Source organism: Dipodomys spectabilis, unplaced genomic scaffold (genome assembly GCF_019054845.1).
Source record: "Dipodomys spectabilis isolate Male_0828 unplaced genomic scaffold, ASM1905484v1 ptg000069l, whole genome shotgun sequence".
Lineage (NCBI taxonomy): Eukaryota > Metazoa > Chordata > Mammalia > Rodentia > Heteromyidae > Dipodomys > Dipodomys spectabilis.
The window spans coordinates 18,120,001-18,138,729 of record NW_024870746.1 but is presented as its reverse complement, the minus strand read 5'-3'; the positions used below and the strand labels follow the sequence as shown (position 1 = coordinate 18,138,729).

Below are 18,729 nucleotides of genomic sequence, written 5' to 3'. Positions count from 1 at the left end.
TCTTCCCAGCTCTTCCAATTTGCTTGTCATTTGCATACCTTTCACTTCTCCTTTTTTAACCCCAGCAGAGGGACCGGGAGTGGGGGAGGAGGGCCCGGGGAGAAAGGGTGTGTGTGTGTGTGTGTGTGTGTGTGTGTGTGTGTGTGTGTGTGGTGGGGGGGGGGAGGCGCTCTTCTTACTTTTCTCGACCACACACTGTCGAAGCTGAAATGTGGAGTGATGGGTCCTGAGCGCGCCACCCCTCTCCGGGCTGGGTGGAGCGGGGGTAGGGGTAAGGTGGCACCCAGTGCCCCAGGGGGCCTGAAGTGGAGGGATTGGGGACCTGACCAGCCGCCGCCGAGTTGGATAGAGGACTCAAGATCCGGGTGGAATAGGGGTGCGCTCCTACAGGGGATGAGTGAATTGGAGACTCTCACGGCCATCGCTGGCGTTCTGTGGTGTTGGGGCAGCTTCGCTCGGGTCTTGCCGGCTTAGCACCGACTGTGTTACCCCAGTTAGAAGGACTGGGGACTCATAAGGAGAAAAGAGGAGAGGTGAGAGTAGTTGTTGTGGAGAAGACTGAGGAAAGTGGAAAGGGGGGAGGGGGAGAATTCTCTCCTGCTTGAACAGTCAAGGTGGAAGGGGGGGGAGGGGACGATGGACATCACCCAAAGTCCCGTTTAGCAAGTTGTGGGTTCTTCTGGTGTGCCAGCCAGTCAATTCTCCTGCTGGACCTGATGGGGGTGGGGCCGGCAAAGGAGGAGTCGCTTTCCGCACCCTGAAGGGTCTGTGGACCCTTCTCGACTTCTTGGGATGTTGAGCTGCCCAGGCAGACTGAGAGTAGAAACAGGAGGCGGGGTTGGTGATTGTCTTAAATAGCCCAAGGAGTCCGGTTGGAGTGTGAAGTTGCTGTTCTTGGCAACCCCAGAGCCCTACCTGCCCGCGGGGGGTGGGGGGGGGGGAAGGCTGGGAACTCACCTGCTTGTTTTGACTTTTCCAAGAAGGTCTGTGTTGTCTCCTTAAGCTTATAAAAACAGAGCAAGCACAGGGTGGCCTCCTCAAAAGTCTCCCCCCCTTCTCCTTCCTTTCTTCCCTTGATCCCATGCCATCTCTTATAAAAAGAAAGAAAATCATTTCCTTTCTTAAACAAGGTAGGCAGAAGTCTATGAGCAGAGTGCGCATGGGCAGGGCCTGACAGGTGTGTTGTGTCAAGAAGGACAGGTGCAAATTTCCTCTGTGTCTCTGTGTGTCTGTATAGTTCCAGACCACAAGGCTCGCTTGAGGGTTGTAGAGGTTTATGAATTTATGGTTGTCCTGGTTAATAGGATTGTCTGGGCTAATGGAAATTGGGCTGCTGTTCTGTGGAGCCCTGCCATGTGAGTTCTTTGGGAGGAGGTAGGGGAAGGTTGGTATGTATTTGTTTACTCTTTTTAAGGATGGAGGCCAGCGCCTGCTAAGGCCATGTCTCAAGCTTCTGTCTGCCCTTCGGCCAAATCTACCCCCACTTCAGCAGCAGGTGGAGGCAGATTGACTTTCCCTTTGCTTCCCTCGAGTTCCCAGTTTATGCCTATCTCCCAGAGATGGGCAGGGAGATAGAGGAGTGGGGAGAGGCAAGGAGAGAAGACTCTGTGTGTGTGTGTGTGTGTGTGTGTGTGTGTGTGTGTGTGTGTCTTGGACAGCCGTCCACAGTTGTGTAACTGTCAAAATACCAAAGTCAGTTTGAAAGTGTTACTGGTGTTAAAGCTTATCTTTTAGCATGCTTTCTCTCTGCCTAGAAAGAATAGGTATGTGCATAAACTCTTTCAAGTCGCATTGCTAAATACTCTCATAAAGTCATTGTACCAGACAAGTGCCAGATGTCCTAGATAGGACTTTGATGGAGATAGAAAAATCTAAGGACACCCTAGGACACTGTGCTTTTCTATTTGGTGCAAGTTTGGGCAATCCATTCCCTAAGGTTTCTTTCAAGAACTTAAGAATATTTTCAGAGTGAAATGCAGTGTGTGCTATGAGGAGGAAAAAAAAGAGTATTCAAGTTAACCTGTGTGTGGACATGCTCATATGGTAGTAAAATGATGAAGTTAAGGACTCTGGCCTGATATGTGAGGGAAGATGGGAATTTAGTATAAGCACTATGTTTAGAATTCTTAGGACTTGACCTACAGAACATTTTTTCTTTAAATAGGCTACTTCTTTAAGCCAAGTTGCCTATGAATAGGCTAGATAACAAATAGTTTGGGTTGGTTGTTTTAATTGGTTTAGTGTTTATCATTGGTGTCTTGAAAATGAAATCGTATATATCATTTATTCTTTAAATTTAAGCATCAAAGGCCCCTCCCCCACATTTTTCTTGTATGCTTTTGAAGTTCTTTGGTTATTAAATTGTCATCCATGGCTTTGTTCATTTACTTTATTTTTAATGGAGGTTATCTGTGCTTGGCACTTATATTGATATTTTATGTGTCCATTATGCAGAATTCTATTTAGTTTAATCACCACCTTGTGGGGGGAAAGTCATGCATACATAAAATGCATCTTTGTTCACTTTTCTCATTTCCTAGCATGGGTCCTTCAGAAGCCGCATGTACACCTTACAACCCAAGCCAGGCTTTTCTCTAAGTTGCCAGACTTCCCCTTCTTTATTCAAAACTCAAAAAGGCCTTTGTCATCAATTTGCTATATCATTTCTGCCATTGTCTCAAACTTGCTATCTGAAGAATCTATGTATTTAGTTATTAAGAAAACGTTGTGTTATAGTATGAAAATGGATAATATACATGATTATCACTACAGGTTTTGAGTGTGTGTATAAATTGGGAGAGACATCTATAAGGAATGTCTCAGTCCTTATTACCTAGTACATTCTAAAGCTTCAAATGGCACTTAGAATATTTCAATTTTCTGCAAAAACAGGTGTAAGCCTATTTTCATAAGAGTATTCTCACACTTTTATTTACTTAGTTAAGTAACATATTACTTTTTAAATAAGTAGAAATCAATATTTTTGGCATGCCACAGAGAATTTTCTGTGTTCTTTCTGCAGGTGAGAAATGCACTGATTTTTTTTTTTTGTTTTGTTTTTTGCAGGCATGGAGGAATTGTAAATGAAATGGCTGTGATTTGAGAACTCGATTTTGATAGGAAATTTAAGATTCTGCCAATACAGTCTTAGTTAATTGAAGTACTACCTTGTGCCAAATAGTTTTCTTCAAAATAAATATCAAAAGCTTCCTTAATCTGTTGTAAGCAGAAATATCTTTGAAGGAAAAATTGCTAATTAAAAGGCATGAACACTTAAACATGCGGCAGGGAACAGCTTAGAGATTTTTGGGGAGGAGGGCGATAGCTAAATCAAACTATCTAATTTTCTCCACTGAACTACTGATTGTCAGACTGAATTATAGTATTCTTTGTTTATGATATCCCACTTGAAATATCATAAGTCAGTTAACTCACATTGCATAGGCCCATTCAAAGATCAATTTCTGAAAGAAGTAAAAAAGTTCAAGCAGTTTCTTCAAATCATTTTATCGACAAAGACTGATAATAATCTAAGCAGGAAACTGTGCCAAACTTACACTCTCTCTGTCTCATAAAAGATTTTTCTGAACTATCTGGATAATTACCATAATGAAACACTTCTTTGTCCAGAATCTGGACTCCAGATAGATGCAGTAAAAGTTGTATCTCCCTCCCTTTCCCCGGAATAACTTCTTTATTAAAGTGGAGCGATGAACCACTTTCTAGTTCATATTGCAGTGTTCCTTTGAAATTCTTTACTGAATATTCTTTTCTAGTAATATTAATCCATGAGCATCCTTAGAAATCTTACTTGATCATAACTTGAGGTTTGTTCTTCTAGTATCTTTTTCTTGGTGGAATCTGCTATTGTACAGAATTATCAAAGCATTTTTATAGATTAGATGCCAATTGGTACAATAAAATATTCAATATTTTAAAAATTCTGTATAGATTTTCATATTGACTAATGAAAAACTTATAGTACATGTGTATTTGATCAATAATAATTTGGATTCATTGCTACATTAGTGTTTTTCTGTATTCTTGGTGATAATTGATAATGATAACTGCTGATCAAAAGGCTTCACATTGACTAGTTAAACCCAGATTAATGTTAAAATGAAAATGCTGTGAGACTCAACTGCAATTATAGTTGAAAGATTATGATTTAGTACATGTGCTGAGAAATGCAGGAGTTTTTGAAAATCTTAGTGGACAGGAGAGTATGTTTGACAAAACACTCCTTAATATTTTCTTTAGATCATGAATTGGGAAAGTACAAAAGCAATTGAAAAACATTTCCAAGTGATTTAACTTACATTATGATTATTTGATAATGTATTTTCACACATGGTAAACATATTCATATATATCTTGTTCATAAAACATGATGGTCATAAAATATTATGTCAACAAGTTATTATTTAACCTTGCTTAAAATGGTCTTGGATTATGGTCACCTATCTTTTATTTCTCAGTTTAGATCTAAGCTATCTAAAGAGATAATAATTTATGCCTCTTCTTGTTGGATCGCATAATTTTCCCCTTTGTTTTGTCCTATCTGTCACATCTCAGCTAAAAAGAACTAAAGTAGTCTTTAGTTTTTTTAATCTTTCACATAAGAACTAAAAGTATTCATGCCTTCTTTGCCCAAGACAGAAATGAATCATTAAAATATTAACCAATAGAGAATTGCAACAACAAAAAAGATTTAGTTGGGTGAGTTTCAAGGGAGTTATAGGATAGCTTGTTCTGAACAGACATAGTGAGCATGTTCAATTAACACCTACTATCCACTGAAGGTGAAAGAAATGTGTCTTTCTACTTTCTACCCTAGGAAGAACACACTTCTCTTGGCTAGGGCATGAGTCAGGGATACAGCTGTTGATACCTAGACTAGATGAGAGGAAGTCCAGCTGACTCAGTTGGGAGAGGAAGGCTGCCTGGGTATGACCTTGTGTCCATCATTCTTCTGAATCTCCGCTACAGAGATGTTCTTCCTATACATAGCAAGAGGGGCAGAAGTAAAGTTCAATGTTAAGGTGAACAAGGAGAGAAAAGATACTGCAGGAAGTTTATTCAGTGTGTTCATTGAAAATCTATGACCTCTGCAGATGATATTAAAGAGAAAAGGATGTACACATACACACAAAAAGCACAGAATAAGCCCAAAGAATCTCCTTTGTGATACCCTCTCCCAAATGCAAATGTTGAAAATAATTCAACCCTTCTGTTCTCTCTCACACCTGACAAGGACTCCTGATTTATCAGATTTCATGTGCAAGGGAAGTATCTGCCACTACATTTTTTGTGTATTCCTGGAGCCAATTTTATTATTAGTGTACAAGGAGATGCAGTCATTCTGAATTTTGATTTTTGAATCCAATGAATAAAATCAGTCAAACCTCTGTTTCCATCTCAACTTCTGGAAATTTTATTTTGAAGTGTACAAAATGTACTTCATCTTCAAGCATACAAAACTACATAGAAAGAAACACCATCTTTCTTTCATGATGACCTAAAACTGGCTCCTTTATACATATATATATATACAACATATATATGTATATATATATAAAATCTTCATATAGACATTGAGAGTATGAATACTGCATAAGGAAATCTTAGACATGATTAAAAAAAAACATATTGTTGCCATGTAAGCACTGAGCATTTTCTTGATTTTTACAGGTTATTTCATGCTGAAATTATGCCTATTTGCATGGATAGTCATTCTTTAAAACTAGCCACAGATGCAGTCCTAGGGAGCACGTAGATGTTTTTACAGGTGAACCGAAAGAGATGGGAGCTGTTCCAAACACTCTGCACGCTGCCTTTGGCAATAGACCCTGTTATTGTGAAGATGTGCTCTGTTAAGCAAACGTGAAGTTCAATATCAGATAAGCCTGGCATGAGAAAAAAATATTTTCCTCTTTTTTCACAAAACGTTCATTGTAAACAAAAAGATGTGACATCTCACATGTATTCAAAATTTGAGGTTAGCATTGCTACCTAATAAGTCCCACAATGTGTCAATTTCCTTTGATAAAATGTAAGCAAGGTTATTCTCTCTTTATATCATGTCTCCAAGAAACAATAGAGACACTCATATACAAAGAAGGTATTTCCCTTTCTCACATATTTGATGCTGTTTTCTTTCTTTATGTATCTTCCTTTGGTTGCTTTCTCTGTTTAAGGCTTTTCTTTTCCTTTCCTTTTACTTGGCATAGGAAATAACATTGACAAATGGTATGTGTCAAATAGTTTCTGTAGCTATTTCAAGTTTAATTTTAGCATATACTAATAGATGAAAACCAGAACTGAACATGTATATATCCTCACTTAGTCTAATAATTTATTGTTCTACATTTTGATTTCTAAAATGTATCAACATCCTTCCTTTGCAGTGATTCCAACTTCTCATGATTAAAGCTAACAAAAAAGACATCATGAAAAATTACAACTATTCTCATAGTTATGTTAAAATAAAGCAACAGATACAAATCTCACATATGATCTAAGAAAAAAAAAGGCTAACTCTGCTAACTAAGCAGACATGAAAAGCTAGCATTTGTGCATTTATTTCAATGCTAAATTGACCATTTATGTTTGAAAAAGACTGGTTAGAGTGTTTGTGCCATTTCACATATGACAGAAATATTTTAAAATTCAATAACAAAGGGTGTGTGGCAAATATGTGCGTGTATTGTAGGGTCTTTTTCCTTTGGTAACAGTAAAGCCCCAGAAACTTTAATGCCACCCAAATTTCACACAGCCTCAAAAATGTATCCTTCTTTCTTAAGGACGGACCACTTTTATCTTCTTTTATAATATGACTCAATGCCCAGAATTTAATCAATTGGTTGTCATAGGCTGTGTTCTTATAATCTACTGTTTCTTCTGAAGATAAACAGTATCATTTTAGGCATTTGTGAAAGAGAATCATATTACTGGTGCTTAAGCAGTTTTTGCTTTTTTTTTTTTTTAATCTTAATCCATCTTAAACCAGTGGAGCAGAAATATTTAAAAATGTTTCATTTCAAGCAGAGTGCATAATAAATTGCAATAATTGTAATGTGCCATAAATCCCAGAGCCTATGCATTTTGCATTTGATTCAGGATTGAGGTCAGGAAATTTGGAGAAATTTAAAGAAAATGATTCATCAGTCCTTTTGTTCTGTTGGCCAGGGTCCCGGGATTCTTGAGCTGTGCCCAGCTGACGAGCTTTTGAAGATGGCACAATAACCGTCCAGTGATGCCTGACCATGACAGCACAGCCCTCTTAAGCCGGCAAACCAAGAGGAGAAGAGTTGACATTGGAGTGAAAAGGACGGTAGGGACGGCATCTGCATTTTTTGCTAAGGCAAGAGCAACGTTTTTTAGTGCCATGAATCCCCAAGGTTCTGAGCAGGACGTTGAGTATTCAGTAGTACAGCACGCAGATGGGGAAAAGTCAAATGTACTCCGCAAACTGCTGAAGAGGGCGAACTCGTATGAAGATGCCATGATGCCTTTTCCAGGGGCAACCATCATTTCCCAGCTGTTGAAAAATAACATGAACAAAAATGGTGGCACCGAGCCCAGTTTCCAAGCCAGCGGTCTCTCTAGTACAGGCTCCGAAGTACATCAAGAGGATATATGCAGCAACTCTTCAAGAGACAGCCCTCCAGAGTGTCTTTCTCCTTTTGGCAGGCCTACTATGAGCCAGTTTGATATGGATCGCTTATGTGATGAGCACCTGAGAGCAAAACGCGCCCGGGTTGAGAATATCATTCGGGGGATGAGCCATTCCCCGAGTGTGGCATTAAGGGGCAATGAAAATGAAAGAGAGATGGCCCCGCAGTCTGTGAGTCCCCGAGAAAGTTACCGGGAAAACAAACGCAAGCAGAAGCTGCCCCAGCAGCAGCAACAGAGTTTCCAGCAGCTGGTTTCAGCCCGAAAAGAACAGAAGCGAGAGGAACGCCGACAGCTGAAACAGCAGCTGGAAGACATGCAGAAACAGCTGCGCCAGCTGCAGGAAAAGTTCTACCAAATCTATGACAGCACTGATTCTGAAAATGATGAAGATGGTAACCTGTCTGAAGACAGCATGCGCTCCGAGATCCTGGAAGCCCGGGCTCAGGACTCTGTAGGGAGGTCAGACAACGAGATGTGTGAACTAGACCCAGGACAGTTCATTGACCGGGCTCGAGCCCTGATCAGGGAGCAGGAGCTGGTGGAAAACAAGCCCAAGAGAGAAGGGAACAACAAAGAAAGAGACCACGGGCCAAACTCCTTACAACCCGAAGGCAAACATTTGGCCGAGACCTTGAAACAAGAACTGAACACTGCCATGTCGCAAGTTGTGGACACTGTGGTCAAAGTCTTCTCGGCTAAACCCTCCCGCCAGCTTCCTCAGGGTTTCCCACCACTGCAGATGCCCCAGGCCAGATTCGCAGTCAACGGGGAGAACCACAATTTCCACACTGCCAACCAGCGCCTGCAGTGCTTCGGCGACGTCATCATTCCGAACCCCCTGGACGCTTTTGGCAACGTGCCGATGCCCAGTTCCACAGACCAGACAGAAGCGCTGCCCCTGGTGGTTCGGAAAAACTCATCTGACCAGTCTGCCTCTGGCCCGGCCGCTGGCGGCCACCACCAGCCCCTGCACCAGTCGCCTCTCTCGGCCACTGCAGGCTTTACCACCTCCACCTTCCGCCACCCCTTTCCCCTTCCCTTGATGGCCTACCCATTTCAGAGTCCCTTAGGTGCTCCCTCTGGTTCCTTCTCGGGCAAAGACAGAGCCTCTCCTGAATCCTTAGACTTAACTAGGGATACGACGAGTCTGAGGACCAAGATGTCATCGCATCACCTGAGCCATCATCCCTGTTCACCAGCACACCCTCCCAGCACGGCCGAGGGGCTGTCCTTGTCCCTCATAAAGTCCGAGTGTGGAGATCTGCAAGACATGTCTGACATCTCACCTTATTCGGGAAGTGCAATATCCTTTTCTTCCCCGCCACCCCCCACCCCCCAAGGAACAAACCAAACCAGGCCAGGTTTCCCCAGAGGTTAGGTTTCTAAATGATGCTATAGAGTGGGAGTCGAGGGGAGAAAGTCTTCTTAAGGAGGTGAGCTTCTCTATTGGGCATGGTAGGTTTCTGTCAGCTCTGAGTGAGGCCTTTTTCTGATAGCAGGGAAACTTCCATCCACCTCTTTGCAACTTTCAATCACTTGTTCGTCTCAGAGGGGTGGTCTTCGATGGGGGTGTTTGCTCAGCACTGTGTGTCTTTTTGCAGTGTGTCCTGTATTGGTTTATCCTCTTTCCTCTTTTCTTTTTTTTTAAGAGTAGATTCAGAAATGGAAAATCTCTCCTTGTAAAATACTGCATTTTCTCAGTTATTTTACAAAGGTGGTAAGTTTTAGTCTAGTGGCAGGAGAAGAGCCTGTTTTTAGATTCCTTGAAGAAGAATTTTCTCACTTTACACGGTCTGCAAGACCCCTGGCTCCTAATTAAATCTCATGAAGAGCCCTTGATTGGAAGGAAACTGCTGTGGGGAAGGGGCTGAAGGAAGGACCTGGGTGGGGAGCTCCATTTTGCCTTTAATCTTTAAGTGAGACTTAAAAAAAAGAAAAGGAAACATGCAGGTACTGATTTATTCAGGCGGCATCAGTGTCTCCCGTTCACCCAAGGTCTGTTCTTTGGGTCTGCTGCAGCTGCTTCTACGCATGATTAACCTCTGCTCAGCCATACACAGAAATCTTTTGTCCTAACATACACAAAGCAAATTATTTTGGAAAGCAAGAGAGCACAATTAAATATAAAACTCAGCTGTATTCGACTTTAAAATGGCTCTCTTGCTATGACTCCTTCCAATTCTGAACCTGACTTTTATGTAGAGATGACAGTTATATTTTTTAGTAGACCTATCCTGCACTCCAGCTATTTTTAGCCCCATGATTTTTTACCCCCTCTCTATAAATTGGTCGTTTCAGTAGATTTTTTAAAAATCTTGTGACTGTTAGTCTTTTAGGGTAGTAGAATAATAGCATTTGGGGGCAGGTGGAGGCATGTTTCTTGTATAATAAATTACCAGATGGATATAAAATTTAGCAATTAAGTTGGCTGTTGCTAAATTGAGGATTTTGAGCAATCGTCTTGATGACTAGAGATTGACATTTTAGTATCGAAGCCCACTCCAGAAACTGCCGTGTAAGTGCCAAGTCCCAGCTATGGTAGAAATGTTTTCCTAGGGTCATCCTCTTGAGATGGTTAGAAAAGTCATTGGTAAGGAGAATTGGATCCATTAACATGAGACCCCCTTGGGCATTAAACATGGAGGCTCGTTCCATAGTGAAGAGAAGACTGAGGTAAATGGGAAGAGAAAAATGTTAAGGTTTTACATTTGAGTCTTGGCTTCAGTGCTGCAGCAAACACCCTACCTTTGGTCCATGGCAAACAGGCAATACATTTTGGTCAATGTGATTAGAATGTACTTGTTGGTGATGAGCATAACAAAGTAACACACCATGGCTCAAATGGTTTGATTTTCACCCTTTGCAAGAAGAACATCTTTTCTAAATTCGTACCTGGATTATAATGTCTAGGCTAGACTCTTGTACCTCAAAGATCTCTGAACTTAATTTTGAAAATAGTAATAATTGCAGCTATCTCCCTCTCTTTCTGTCACTGTCTCTTGCTCACACATAGAGTAAAGGGACATGTGTGCTCATTTTCATAAATATTTGAAGGCAAGTGTCAAGTCCTACAAGTCCACACTAAACTCTTGTTCATAATATATTCTTTAATTTAAACTTACTATAATTAGGACTTGAACTCAGGGCCTGGACACAGTCCCTGAGCTCTTGTACTCAAGGCTAGTATTTTATTTGAATCAAGCCCTACTTCCTACTTTTTGGTAATTTGTTGGAGATAATAGTAGCACAGACTTTCGTGCCTGGGCTGGCTTTGAACCATGATCCTCATATGTCAGCCTCCTGAGTACCTAGGATTATAGATGTGAGCTACCAGCAACCGGCTAATTGGAGAGAGAGAGAGAGAGAGAGAGAGAGAGAGAGAGAGTGTGTGTGTGTGTGTGTGTGTGTGTGTGTGTGTGTGTGTGCCAGTCCGGGAGCTTGAACTCAGGACTTGGGCATTATCTCTGAGCTTTTGTGCTCAAGGCTAGCACTCTACCACATGATCCATAGCTCCACTTCCAGCTTTTTGGTGATAATTGGAGTTAAGAGTCTCATGTACTTTCCTACGCAAACTGGCTTCAAATTGCCATCCTTAGACTTCAGCCTTCTGAGAAACTAGGGTTATAGGCATGAGCCACTCCCTGCACCCAGCTAATTATGACTTTAAAAAAATCTTTTAGATTGCTTTAAATGTCAGCTATACTTATTGTTTTACTCCTTCTCCCTAAATCCCCTGAGGAATTTTGAGGCTTTGAATGGAAAGATGTTCCATCAATTTCTTAACATAGCAAATGCTGTAAAGAAAACACAGTTGCCTTTTCTGCACAGAACAACCTCCCCTGGTGCCCACCAACATAAGATTGTGTTGAATGGTAATTAAAGGAAGTAGCCACATTGCCTGAATTGTCCACTCTTTCCCTGGAGCTGTTTCTTTACTATGATTTGTTGCAAATAATGATTACTTTTTCTGCTTCTTTGCCCTTCTAATCTCTGGCTTTTGCTTTTGCTTTTTTAAGACATTGTACTTTTAGCCATTCATATCTTATAGCCATTCATATCTTATTTATCAGAAGAAGAAGATAAAAAAGTCTTTTTTCACAGTTCTGAAACAACTGAGAATCTCCGTGTTCTTAGGTAGATTGACCACTTTGCTCCTGTCTCTAACTCTGTATGGCCATACGTCTTCCTTGGATTATCTGATCACATATAGAATTCTACTATCTTGTCTATTTTGTCTAATTCTACTATTTTGTCTATTCAATTATAGACCAAATTCTTAAGTTTGAGGACATTTCAGGAACTCAAGTCAAGCTTTATGGAGTTTTATTTGAATGTGTTGTATGACTATTCCTAGAAAAGATCAATAGAAATAAGCAGAAATGAATGAAATGGTATCACCATGACTTGTCATTGTAATGTTTCTATTTTTATCTCATTATTTTCAAAATTGTTATAAATCATTTTTTGCTGAAGAGTAAACCTAGGTTCTTGCATATGCTAGGCAAGTACTACCATTCAGCTATGTCCCCTATCCTAAATAATGTAATTCTTTAGGCATGCTCTTTCCGTTCTCCAAAGGGCAGCATCTGTTTTTTGAACAAAGTAGCCAAGATAAGAACTACTAAGACCTTCAGCTTATCTAATAAATCCATTCTAAGTTGAGTACATTAAACATATATGTTCTAAATAATAGAGCACACTATCTCATTATTCCCTTTAGTAGGAAGGAAATCGTGTGTGTGTGTGTGTGTGTGTGTGTGTGTGTGTGTGTGTGTGTGTGTGTGTTAAACTGAATGTCAATGCATCTGGCCAAAGAGCTCATGTCTTAGAAATAAAAACTGTACTCAGTATCTTTGCAAATGAATCTCTTTAATCAAATATTAAGTTTTATTCAAATACCAAAAGAAAGACCCAGCCAATTGCTTTTCTTCATGATGTTCCTTGTCATCCATCCTCTTTGCATCTCAAGAAAAATAGCCTTGGTTAGGCCTCAGACATTTGCATGTACCCAATTAAAGGACAAGAGTAGTATTATAAGCCATTAAGATGTGCAGGTGAAGACACTGACGGTGTGACAGCAAGCTTTCCTTTACTGGACCTTTAAAAGGAATGTTAGACATACTTGAAGTGTAAAAGGAAAATTATTTAGTGCTGTGAAATTAAAGTCCAACTGGAAAACATGGATTAAACTGGAATTTCAAAAATGTATAATAATCCACAGGTTTATCTTTTACATTTTTAAGAAGCCTGTGTCACCTTTGTGATTCTATTAGTTGTAGTTATCATGAAATAATATAAATTAGAGTCTGAAAGACTATGGGCTCTTCACTGCCCCAACCTCCAGATAAAAAAAAAAAGTCAAATATTTTTTTTAATAAAAGAAATCTCCAGAAACTATAGATCCCTCTGATTATATCAAACTTCCTGAGGCTTGTAATCAAATGACAGAATTAGTATCTTGTCTCTCTTTCTAGGGAAAGCCTCTTAGAAACTGCAAAGAGGAGAAATAAGGGAAAACTAAAATTCTTTGCATGTCCAAGTGCTTTAGAAAAATGTAAGATCATCAACCTATTTGCTTAGACTGAGGCATTAACCATCAGCCACAACCCAGAGTTCAACTGGGGGGGTGGGATTTCCTCCTTCCAGCCTTTACAACCTATTATTCTTCCATTTGCCTTTCTGCTGCCCTGGCTGCTCCTCCCGCTGCCGTGTTTAGGTAAGGTTATATTGTGCTTGGTAAACAGACAACACTTAGATTCTCAGGTTGTTTGGACACTGCATTAAATTCAGCTGTACTCTTGCTTCTCGTGATCTTTTTTTTTGTATTCCTGAGCAGATGTCTTTCATTAATTTATGGATTTGTCATCTTTTCTTCCTTCCTTTCTTCTTTTCTTTTTCCTTTCTTTTTCTCCCTGTCTTTTCTCTCTTTTTTTTTTTACACCTGGCAGCTGTCTCAAGTTTCAGCAGTTATTGTCTATTTTGCATTACACATAGAATTGAATGTCATCTGTCTTCACAATGCTAAGAGAATTGAGGCAAAGCCACATGAACTGCCGGACAGATCTTGCTTGCGTCCCATCCCCCTGCCCCCACCCCCACCCCCTTTACCTCCTTAATATTTATTTGTGCTCATTTTCTTTCCTGGCCTTGAATGGAGCTTAGCTCGTGTTCAGTACAGCTGTATGTTTACTGAATCTATTCCATCATGAGTCATTGTGCGTGTGTAAGTATCCAGGAAACAGCTAGTGCTTTCTTGGAAGAACAGTTGCTTTTCAGCACAAGCACTTAAAAGGGAAATTAACCAATTGGTCAGTTCAGATTTATTTTGAGGAGAAAAAAAAAGATTATCTAGCTGTTGGCTTTTAAATGTTTCATTAGCTATTTTTAATAGTTTATTAGAAACATCTATGTTATGGGAATTTTAGCTTGATCTCACAATGAACAAAAGATAAAGATTTATTCTGTGTTCCATGTCAACCGATCGATTCCAAGTATTTCCAACAGGAAACAATTTGAAGCAAAAAATGAACTTGAGAAATCCAAATCACAGTAGTTTATTTTTTTTCATTAAATAAAACCATCTCTGAATCCTGATTTAAAAAAACTACTGGATTAAAAACAATAAAAATAACTAAACCATGTTAGCAAAATTTTGATGAACCAAAAGCCTAGGGGAAAGCGAGGGGAGTGAGTGTTGGTGCTCTGTGCCTGAGCCACAGAACAAAACAATTTGTCTTTTGTATTGGACCAAATCTTGATAGGTTTGAAGATTTACAATTACCCATATATATGAGGTTGTTTTCATGTAGCCTTCTGAAAGGAAAGATTAGAACCCAGATCTGAGGATATTTATTCAAGTTTGCACTTGTCTAAAACTCTTATCATGAGGCACTAGGAGACAGCTTGCAACTATTATTTTACTTTTCCATTTGGACAGATGGTCCTGAAGTGTGCCGTGCTCCTTTAGTTTTCTCTATCAGTCTAATGGAGGTTACTGGAGGGCCTTTCAGCTCTTTCCTTGGCACAAGAAGTATGTCAGTCATAAATTATCGTCTTTGTAATCATTAAGAACCTTAAACAAAAACACAAGTTCACTTAAGCTGCTTTGGCTTACAGAGACCAAAATCAAAATTTCTTTCTTCAGTATTTATTTTAATTTAACCCACACAGACTGTAATACTTTTCTATTTGCAAACCAAGGTGATCTTTTTTTTTCAGTGTCAAGGGATATAAAAGGAGACGTTAATTGAGCAAATTCTCAGCAGAATATTTGGTTAAACGCTCTGTTACAAGCAGTCAAGAGCTTATCAATATTAATTTGATTATTTGATTATGTGTCTCTAGTCCTTTGCAGGTTCCTTTCCATTCTGATGATTAGTCATGCTGTATTTGATGGAGAACATTGGGAAACCTTTGTTTTTCCTAAATGTCTGTGTTTATCTGATCTTTCTTTCCAAGGTGTGAAATTTTGGTTCAGTAGCTAATGGTGTGTGTGTGTGTGTGTGTGTGTGTGTGTGTGTGTGTGTGTTTGTGTACACGTACCTATACATGGACACATTTTGTTTTTTATTTTTTTTTCCACTCATTTTTCTCAAACTCTCCTTTAAGAGAAAAATCCTTAGAGAAGCTTCTAGGAAGGACCCTTAATTGACCTTGTGGGGGACCACATTGATTTTCTCCACGTGCATCTTCATTTCTGATAAATTATAAAGCCATTAATTTGCTGAGGAAATGGCAGGGCCAGGCTGCGGCACAGATGTGACCAGAGCCATCCCAGCTCGGAGTCTGCTGAGAAGTGCCAAGAATCTGGGACAGAATCAGGAAGCCTGGATTGTTATGGTTAGCCTCGCATTCTCTTGGGAACTGTTGTAGTTGCTGCTGTTTACAGATCTAAAAGGTAATGATGTTTCCAGATAAATAGGCCTTCTTATTTGGGGTAAGTGGCCATTTATTGATCTGCTAACCCACATTTATTGATTTGTTAGCCCCAACTACTATGTCACTCTCCAAGGAGTTAACTATCAATCCAGGACAAGCAAATTGTATTTGATTTTGGACGGTCGCTTTAACAAAAGCGACACCCCCTTCTCCACTCTCTCAGTGCCAAAACTACCCCCCCCACTCCAGTCTGAGCTGTAGTTTTTAAAGGCAACAATTAAAGGACATAATAATAATAAGACAGGAAGAAACGCAGTCAAGAAGACCTATACTAGGTCAGCAATAAAAGGTAAAATGTGAAACTTGCATAACCATATTGAAAATAATGTTCTTCATATTTGGACATGTCTGTAAACCACACAGAGAGAAGCGACAAACAGAGCTGTGATTGTAGAGAAGAAAGGAAATGTGACAAGAATTGTATAGTACATGCTGAGTACATTTGTCCCCCTAGCAACAGGTGAATGTATAGATAGCATAAGGATATGGAACAAAGAAAGAGAGGGAGGGCTTGGCCATCCTCACCAGGAAAGAGCTAATAATTTGCAACTAAATTCTGTGTTCACTCCATTCCTAGCAGGCAATGGACATTAAGTAAACAGTAGCAACTTAGCAATAGATTAGGTAGCTAATACTGAGGACCTTTGGGCCTATCCGGGGCTGCTCTAGACCGGTTGAGGGAGAGGATTGTGGAGTGGGAGACGGGAGGAGAACTCCTTGTTGTTTATGGAATTTTTATTCGATTTGATATTTTTTGCCTTAACCAATTGCATCCTACATGCAGGAAGGATTATCACCTAATCACTTGAAAAAAGCAAAGCTCATGTTCTTTTATACCCGTTATCCCAGCTCCAATATGCTGAAGACCTACTTCTCTGATGTCAAGGTAGGCATATTCTTTATTAGTAGTTTTTTTTCCTATATATGAACTCTCAGAACTTTCTAGGATTTGAACTTTCATAAGTTAATGGAGATGAACTTGGGATCCACTTATTAATGCACCTGTGTTGTAATTGGTTGAATACACTTGTCCTTTTGTCTAGAGGTGCGCTGAACAAACATGTCATTTGGTTTCTTAAGGCTGAAGGACTGGTTTCAAAGTCACATAGGTTTCTGGCATAGCCCAGGAAACTTAGATCCTGTCTTTATATGTTTCTATGTTTCAGTTGCTTCCTGGAAGAAATTCTACTGGTAATGGATGGATGTGCTTTCAAGAATTTTTTTTCCCCTTCTCTGTTGCATCACTAAAAATGTTTCTGTTTTTGTTTCTCTTGGTTTCTCCATATTTGCGCCTATGAAAGCAAACTCTAGCACCTCTTCCCTCCCCCCCCCCCAGTTGAAAAGGAGCGTACATTGAAATTCTCTATGCAGTAGCTGCTTAAAAACAAAAGTGATGATTGTCTCTTATTTACAACTTAATTTGTTGTTGATGTAGAGTACACTGAGCATAAGGAGAATGAATAAAGTGACAGATTCAGGACACATTATTCAAATGAGGATATGAAAGCTGTCGGCCTACAGCTGCAGCCTCCCTTATTCTACAGAACATTGGGACCTCCTGGTTCTGTGTGTGTGTGTGTGTGTGTGTGTGTGTGTGTGTGCACGCGTGTGTGCATGTCTGTGTTGTGTGTGGATTTTAAGTAATTGCATCAACTTGATGTTGTGTTAATCATCAGTAACTTTTTAAAGCATAGATTGGATTTTGATGATGATAATGACATGCGTGGTATCATTATCTAAGGAACTTGATTAACATTACATTAGCTGAGATTTAGTTTATTAGGGTTGGGTGGCTTTTCTGCACTCCTTGCCTGCTCACCCCCATATGTACAAGTTCTTATTTCTGTCATTGAGAGCATGCCACTCACCTCCCGTTCCCCTGCCTGCACTCAGCCTGTTTGTGCCTGATTCATGCCCAAGTTGTGTCCCTGGCTCCATTTTGCAGGCCTACTCATTTCAGTTCCCTTCAGGCACATTTTTATTTGGCCTTCTAGGAGAAGTTCTGTTTTCAATCCTGTTTGCTTTTGAATTGTATATCAACTTTAGCCTGTTGTTCTTTCTCCCTTCTTTAAGTGGAAGACATGTTTTGTCCTCACCCAGGGCCAACCAGTTAGTCTATGATAACAGGATGAGGAAGGCAGAGAGAAAGTCAGCAATGTAAAGAGCTGGCTAACAATCATTAAGCATACAACTGCTGAGAGCAACAGGAGGCTAAATAAAGGGTCAGTCTAGAACAGATAGAATTTGTTCACTGGTAGGTGACTGGCCAGCTTCTAGAGCCTGCTAGAAGGTGGCAGAGTTTGACTTCCAAGGTTGACTTCCCCCCACTTTGCTTCTAAGAGGAGAACATGAAAGAGAGGGAGGGGAGGATTATTGTATGTACCATGTATGTGTGTGTGTTAGCAACTTCACTCTTCTGTGTGGCATGATCTGTGGCAGTGGGATATCATTATTTATATACCACCTTTCATCCATAAGGAAGCCAAAGAGTTTTGCAAGTTGCATACGTAAGGATCTCTCTTACCCACTATTGAAGGGAAGCCACCTATTGAAGGGTAGAGACATCAGCCATTCTGAGGCAGCAGTCCCCCCCAACAAGAGATATGAACATTAGAAACATTTATGTTTTTTGTGTGCATGTTTTTGTGTGCATGCACATGTGGGGGGGGGAGGGAAGGTCAGGTGGGGAAGATTGATGATTAATCAGTGGTTTTATCAAAACTACATAATACAGACCCACAAGAAAATATTTCCATTCCTTCAGAAAACATCTAGTAAGTGAGCCTTACCCAAAAAATACTACCTATTCAGCATAAGTATCAATAAAATTCATGGGTCAATATTTTATTTTATAAAGCACTAATATTCAGATCATAGATTCTTACCCATACTTTAACTATTCTGGGAGAAAAAGGCTGTTAAAATGTATGTGAGTCTGCTTAAATAACAATTAACCAGGCTAATGGAGAGGAAACAGAAGGACATATAATACATTGTGAAAAAAATTACTGAAGGTAATTTCTCTTATTTTTGTAATGAAGTATGCATTTTAAACTTTCCTAATTATGTTTTTGTTAATCTGGCTAATAATTAATGAATTTGGATTCCCTGAGC

At 39.9% G+C, this 18,729-nt stretch overlaps 1 protein-coding gene across 3 annotated transcripts in view; it reads left to right on the top strand.

Annotated features, from left to right (window-relative positions):
• Prox1 (prospero homeobox 1) overlaps positions 1–18,729 on the top strand; it is a 54,092-nt gene that overhangs the window by 1,418 nt on the left and 33,945 nt on the right. For all 3 annotated transcript variants that reach the window (XM_042681926.1, XM_042681928.1, XM_042681925.1), the window contains exons 2-3: positions 7,189–8,980; positions 16,394–16,501. In XM_042681926.1, coding sequence (XP_042537860.1) covers positions 7,256–8,980; positions 16,394–16,501 — 1,833 coding nt within the window. In that variant the 5' untranslated portion in view covers positions 7,189–7,255. The remainder of the gene's footprint in view (positions 1–7,188; positions 8,981–16,393; positions 16,502–18,729) is intronic.